A 7,822-nucleotide genomic window follows, 5' to 3' on the forward strand; every position below is an offset into this window, starting at 1 on the left:
GTCCTGTGATTGTCCGAAATTTTATTAACATTAAATCATTAATTATTGATTCTTGGAGGTTATAAACGGATCTGTTGCATGAGATTAACGAGTATTTAGTTTGTTGACTGCTAAATTGCCGGAATAAACCTCACTATTTATTTGAGCCGTTTATACCCTATTACAACCAATTGTATAATTTGTATTCAATATTTGACTTGTAATTTACTTATATTATCTCTGTTGGATTTTTATCACGTCACGTAACGTAATCATTCAAAACTCGTTTAAATATATATAGATATATAACAAGGATATGTTACTATTGATCACTCTAATCTCGACCAATATTCAATAAGAATGATATAGCGGCAGTACACAACGTACGTACCGTGAATGTAGTTTTAATTTGACTAATAAAACGACCAATGGAGCAGTTTAAACGGAAGGCAACAAAGATTGACACAAAATTTATCCAAACGTTATTCCGTTTGTTTTTTTGGTTAATGCTTCGTATAAATAGTACATTTTTTGGTAGAAGAGTTCGTATAAATAGTACCCTTTCTACTATTGGTCCAACACGGATAGTTAGAATATTACTTCTATAGTTCTCAATGGCTAACAAATCAACAACATCCATTGCTTTTCTTTCTGCTCTTATTTGCATTTTAGCAGCTTTGGCAAAAGGAACTAGATTGTATTCAATAAATGACAATCAAAATAGCATATTGCCATCGTCCCCAGGTTCCGACGATATCTGCAAGTCATTGGTGGAGCCACAAGGCTACGCTTGCCAACAACACATAGTTAAGTTGCCAAGGCATTTATCTTATACCAAACACACAAGTTCTTTTTTTTTTTTTTTTTTAAATATATATACACGAGACAATCGATTTAAGTATTGTTCGTCACATCATGTGATATCTACCCGAAATAACGAAAAACATATGTTTTTGCCAAAAAAAAGTAGAGAATCAATTTAAGTGTTTACCAAATTGTATGGTGTCGAGCTGAAAATTACGAGAAACATGTGTTTTTTATGCAAATGAGACTATCAATTTAAGTGTTCATCACATCATTTGCTGTTGTGCTGCTTAGCGCTTATAAGATTTTGTGTCATATCTGCAAAAATATCTTTTTTTATTCTTCTTAGTGACGTATTTTTTTTATTGGTACAGGTGACGACGGATGATGGCTACATTCTCAGTCTGCAGAGGATTCCTGCTGGGCGTTCTGGTAAAAAAGCAGACAAACCACCCGTTCTGTTACAACATGGGATTTTAGTGGTGAATAAATTTCTCTTCCCTCTATATGCATTTTATTAATACAAGTGTACAGTCAATACATCAATATTGTGGTGTTAAAAATTTCTTTTTTTTTTTTGTGTGTGCGTGTATGTAAAATTAATAGGATGGTGCGTCATGGGTAATACTGTCCCCTGAAGAATCTCTAGGGTTCATCTTGGCCGACAACGGGTACGATGTGTGGCTAGCAAATACTCGAGGGACTATTTCTAGCCGTGGACACAACTCACTTAGTCCTAATGATCCGGTTTGCTGCTTTTATTTCTATCCTACTTGTTTTTGTTATGTAGAACCGGAGTACCCTATTGATTGTGCATGTGATTAAATCATATTTCTCAGTTCAAAAAAAAAAAAGAAGATAAAAATCATACTTCCATGCTATTAACTCTACTATGATTATGATATTATTTATAACTCATTTATATGTTTTAATGTGTAGGCTTATTGGAATTGGTCATGGGATCAATTGGCCGCTCATGACCTTCCTACTCTAGTCAAATATGTTAACGACCAGACGGGGCAAAAACTACACTATGTTGGGCATTCCTTGGTCCGTATCTATATTTCCTTTCCTTTCCTTTTTTATTTTTTTAAGTTTAGATATTTTTGTCTAAATTTACTAGGTCCCGTTCATTTCGCCGATTCGAGTTTAGAATTTGAGTTTTGTTACAGTAAAAAACTCTCAGAAACAGTCACATCTAACTTTTTTGTTACAGTAAAAAGCTCTTATACAAAATCACATATTAACTCGAATTATAAACTCGAATCAAGGAAGTGAACGGCCCTAAGTCTTGGATATCATTGATTTATAGGGAACTTTGACTGCTTTTGCCGCCCTTTCACAAGGCAAGCTATTGAGCATGCTGAGATCTGCCGCTTTGCTCAGCCCAATTGCTTATTTGGGCCGCATTCCTTCGCTGCTGATAAGAGTTGCTGCTCAATATTTCTTAGCTGAAGTAACAAAAGCTCTAATGGCATCTATTTTTAATTTTTTTATAACCGTGAATTTGAGATTAGTTCATGTAATTTCCCTCATTTGTTTTCTTAACAGGATATTTACTGGTTGGGTGTTCGTGAGTTTATTCCAAAAGGGTGAGACACCTACTTAAGCAATTGTTAGAAACAGTTTTGTTTTGTTTTGTTTTGTTTTGTGTTTTTGTTTTTGTTTTTTTTCTTATCCCCCTTAAAAGCATAAAAATGAGCACTTCAAGCATTTTACTAACTTCCTAACAGGCAACAACTTGGCAAACTTCTTGAAAATATCTGCAAACCTGGCATTGACTGCTCCAACTTATTGATATCTGTAACAGGTAATGCTTTTAATCTATATATGGATGAGTTTTCAATCAGTGGCGGAGCTAAACTTTTGATTTAGGGGGCATCAATTAAAAACGTGAAAAATATTAATAAAATTAACTCCTCATATTTTTAGACGAATACTATATATGTATAGATTATTGAATATACTTGAGTGATAAACATTTTAATAAGTAAATTAGACAAGAAAAATAATTTAGGAGGTACATAATATTTATGAGAAAATAGTAGCTGCGAATATCAGAAGAAGAAAAAAATATCTTTAAGTATGTAGGGTACATTTGAATAAATACATATTACTTCAACAATGACAAATTAGAGAAAATGTGGGTGTGTGAAAGCCATAATTGAGAGGGTTGTTTGAAGAAAAAATTCTTAATTAAGGACACATTTTGAGAAAAATATTTTAATCTATCATTTTTGATATAGCTTAGTTTATATCCAAAAATATTTTAGAAGGAACCAATTTGAAAGAAGAATTGTTTTCATAAGAATAAATTAGAGGAAAAAAAAATCAATTAGGTTCATTTAAAGTATAAGATTTAATAGGAAAAGATCAAAAAAATAATAAGAAATAAAATAATTTGAGATTGAATTTTGCGAAGATATATTTGAAATTTTTATTGATAAGAAAAAACTTATACTAAAAGTCAAATATCAAAAATCCAATGGGGGCATATGCCCCCTTGAGCCTCACCTCCCTCTGCCACTGTTTTCAATGATTACGTTTTCATAAAATATAGAAATTTAATAACGTGGTGTAATAAGAATTCAATATCATTAATGGTTATAAATTATATATATTGCTGGAGAGAAATGTTTTCAGTGTTATATGTTTGCTTTAGGAACCTGCATTGACACTTTTTTTTTTTCTGCTTATCAAACACTGATTGACTTGTATGTTGCAACTTAATAGGCCCAAATTGCTGCATTGATAAATCCAAGGAAGGCGTTTTTCTCGACCACGAGCCTCAGTCAACTTCGACAAGGAACTTAATTCATCTTTCTCAGAGTGAGTTGTTGGATCGAATTATCAAGTTGGCCTTAATAAAAATTGCAACAAGTTTTTCTTATCTTGGTTTTTATTCTTTAATCCTTTTCTTCTTTTTTCTCCGGTGATTGGCAGTGATCAGAGACGGAACAATGGCAATGTATAATTATGATAATTTGGTTGAAAACATGAAGCATTATGGGCAGCCAACTCCTCCAACGTACAACATCTCTAACATTCCGAATGAGATTCCTCTCTTCATCAGCTATGGAGCGAAGGATTTACTTTCTGATGTTAACGATGTTCAGATTTTGCTCGACAAGCTTGAAAATCATGATAAAGATAAGTTGGTGGTTCAGTTTGTGAAGGATTATGCTCATGGAGATTTTATTATGGCTGTCAATGCCAACAAAGTTGTGTACTCCCCTCTAATAGACTTCTTTACACTTCACTAAAGATTGTGTCTATGATCTATTGACAAAAGTTGTACTCTTTGACACACTCAAATGGAATATGTGTTGGTTATTCATTACTGCATCAGTGTCACTGTTTTATTTTTAACTAGGAAAATTGAATGTCTGATAGCAAGGTCCACAAAGAAATTTGTTGTACAAAAACAAAAAACAAAAAAGAAAAAAAAAGTTGTTCAAGCTTGTGGTTCAACATTAATTTGTTGATTGATCAAAAAGATCTGCTACTATGTAGCTGATGGAGAGAGAGTTTAAGGTCTTGTTCATTTCACCGATTCGAGTTTAGAATTTGAGTTTTGTTACAGTAAAAAGCTCTCAGAAACGGTCATATCTAACTTTTTTTACTACAGTAAAAAGCTCACATAAAATCACATCTCAACTCAATTTAAAAATTCAAATCAACGAACTAAACGGGAGAGACGTTTGGTTTATGGATTAGAACCATGTGATTAGAACCATTTTCGATTTACATATATTTTTTGTGAGAAAAAATACTGTAGCGAACTATGAACCATGATTTGAATCAGGGAACGAAGCTAGGTACCAAACATAAGTATATGTTGCTTATGTGAAAATGCGAAAAAGCATATCAATGCAAGGGGTGTCATTCAGTTAAGAAGAAAAACCAAGTATTGTTTTTGCACCTAAATATCTATGTAATGTATGCCTGCCAAAAGATGGAGATAGAACAGCTTCATTTTCTTTTCAAGGGGCACAAAAATATATTCTTTTAACTATTTGTCACTCGTTTTTACTCTTTTCGTCTAAATGAATATGTTTGTATTCTAAATTTTAAGTTTATTTGAAAAAAAAAAATACGATTTTCTATAGCAATAAATTTAATTTAATTTTTTGTTTATTTGGGGGTTATAATTTTGAAATACCATAAGAACACTTAAAAGTCAAAACTTAAAAGTATAATTATTATTATTTTTTGTATGTGATATTGTAATTAGAAACTTTCAAGGGGGTAAAGTAGGAAAAAAATGTTGAAAACATTTTCACTGTTACCTTGGGAAGTATAGTTGCAGTAACACTAACATGTAACAGTACTTCTTCGTAGCCCCCCCAAAAAAAATAAAAAATAAATAAATAAAAGTAACACTACTTCTCCTCTGAGGTGAGAAAGAGTGACTAGGAATTTCGTTACCTATCAGGATTACAAATCTTTGACACCCCCTGCCATTCTAGGTGAGGAGATCAGGAAGAATTGGTAGGAAGTAAGTTGGCCAGCATCAAGTAATCAAGTACAAGATCTTTCCACAAAAAAAAGTACTAGATATATTAGATAGTGACCAACTCAAAATGGGGACTTCCGACTTACTTACAAGATATATTAGTTAGGATAATAGGAATTTCGTTAATCGTTACTTAGCTTGGTTAGAACCAGACTAGTGGGCCCTACCCCGAGATCACAGGAATTAAACTTGCTGCGTTTGGAGTAAGAATTCGTGTCATAATTCAGATCATAGTTCGTGGCTCGCTATAGTATTTTTCTCATAAAAAACACACGTAAATAAAAAATAATTCTGAATCATGATTCTGAACCGATAAACCAAACGTCCATTAGATTCTATAAAATCCTAAAATCGGATCTAGATCTTCTGTTTAATTTTTGGTATCCCAAAAGCTTCGTTTGGTAGGAGGGATAGTGAGAAAGAAAGATGAAGAGGGTTTAGAAGGATGCTGAATGTGAAGGATGAAGAGGATTATAATACTCATTTATGTTGTTTGGTAAGAGAAAATGAGAGTTGAAATGATAGATGATAATTTTTTATTTAATTACTACATTATTCATTTTACTATCTATTAATAATTACTTTTGAAGGGTAAAAAAGTTAGTTTCTTTTAATTTTATGGATTGATTGGATCATTTCATAAAAAGATCTAAAATGGTGGGTCGGGAGGGAGAGATTCTCCATTCATCTCTCATCTCTCTCATCTCTCTCATCTTCTCCTTACCAAACAAAAGATTCACTTCTCCTTTCGTCAATCTCTCCCTCCCCCCCTCCCAAACATACTTGTTTAACCAATTAAATTATACAACATCACCTATGATAGTTACAAAAGAGTTTAGTTAAAAAACAATTCAAATATTTAATACAACATGATAAGATTTTTTATACAAAGAAATCTGCTCATTTTGCAGAGAGTAAGTAGTCCCTCTTCCCAAAAAACCAGACACAAACCAATCAAACCGTCAGGCGTCATGTCTATAAAATTCTCCACTTTCCCTCATCCCATTCTCATCTCATTCCTATTTCTCCTTCTCCTTCCCTTTCTCTCAAAATGCCTGCTCCGGTTCCACCACCAGAAAGTAATTCATCATGCTTTTGTTAGAATATTTTATGTGGACTTCCATAATCATAATAATTCACTCTAATTTGTTATTAAAGCATCTTACGGATAATTTTGTTAATGTAAATTTAGTTAAGCATGTATGTTAAATATCGGTTCATAATGGGATGGACACTCGGTGTGAGCCCAAAATAAGGAATGTTGTTGTTATATATTTTGGGGTGCGGCCATTTGTGGTGTGCTTGGAATAGTGTGGGAGAGGGAGAGAAGGAGGAAAGTTCATTGAGCCCTCAGCTCTGGCTGTAATGACTGAGAAAATTCCAGATCTTAAATAATACAATTCATGTATTTTTAAGCCAAGGATTTTCTTAGAAAATATTATGTTATATTGTGAATGGAGGATTTATGGAATTAATATATGTATTCCTAAATTCTATAGCAAATTTCATGTTAAGTTCATGTTTCGATCAAGTAAATTCGATCGATAAATTCTCGCCGTATTTTAAGGCGGAATAATTTTCAGTACAAGTATAGTTTGAGAATCTTAATTTCAAGAATCTCTAAGCACGGCACGATGTTAACGGCGTATAAAAAAAAAACGCACTGACATTTTAAAAGAAGAAAAAAAATCCTTAATTGCTAGACAGTTAGGTTAAAGTCGCAAGATAAATACCTATAGTAGATGGGTACAATATGAGCTCGGGAGTTGACACTGTCAGAAACGTCATTCTCGGGATAGAATACAGAAAATTAAAATTTAGAATTTGTTCAGTCTAAAATTAATTTTAAGACTTGAAACAGTTTGAAATATTACGCGAGTAAGAATATAAAACAATATTGAATTATTCAGAAATTAATATTGGACTGTAAGTAGTAGATTAACTTACGTGAGCTAAACTAATTACCTCTAATCAGTATAAATTTAATCTGTTTAGAGGAAATAATTGAGGATAAGATCAGGCACGTAATCTTGCCTTAATCAGATACTTTATATAGTGAAATTTTTAGGGTTTTTGCACTTTCTTTCTCTTATTCTCGCTCATTCTCTCTCTCCTCTCACGTTCTCTCTCACACAAACCATCAATGGCCAAATACTCAAGTTAAGATTCCGACCTCCATTTTTGACACCACCGGTGTCAATAGAAAGATCTCGACGAGCTGAGTTCAACGACATGCGGCACGCCCTCCAACTCCGCCGGAATCAGCCGCAATCACCGGCGGAAGTTCCGAAATTCCCATTTCTTCCCGTCGTGATATCTCCGCCATCCGACCTCCGATTGAGATGATTTCAGTCCCTATGGACTCAGTGCAGCGAGACGAAGAAAACCCATCCATTTTCACAGCTCGATTCTGGCCGGAGCACCCCTGTCCGTGGTGGTCGGAGTCACCGCCACCGCCGCCATCGTTTCTCTATCTCCAGGCCGTCGTGGATGTCACCGCCCCCACCAATCGACTCAGAAGCC

The 7,822-nt window shown here is 33.7% G+C and overlaps 1 protein-coding gene across 1 annotated transcript; it reads left to right on the forward strand.

Moving 5' to 3' along the window:
- The first annotated feature begins 593 nt into the window (after window positions 1–593).
- On the forward strand, window positions 594–4,046 carry LOC21393149 (triacylglycerol lipase 2). Its single transcript, XM_010111925.1, has 9 exons — window positions 594–785; window positions 1,158–1,265; window positions 1,390–1,530; window positions 1,723–1,833; window positions 2,096–2,239; window positions 2,335–2,375; window positions 2,517–2,593; window positions 3,517–3,612; window positions 3,727–4,046. The coding sequence occupies exons 1-9, from the start codon at window positions 594–596 to the stop codon at window positions 4,044–4,046; spliced, it is 1,230 nt and encodes a 409-aa protein (XP_010110227.1).
- Window positions 4,047–7,822: the final 3,776 nt, after the last annotated feature.

This window comes from Morus notabilis, unplaced genomic scaffold (genome assembly GCF_000414095.1).
Source record: "Morus notabilis unplaced genomic scaffold, ASM41409v2 Scaffold832, whole genome shotgun sequence".
In the NCBI taxonomy this organism is placed as follows: Eukaryota; Viridiplantae; Streptophyta; class Magnoliopsida; order Rosales; family Moraceae; genus Morus; species Morus notabilis.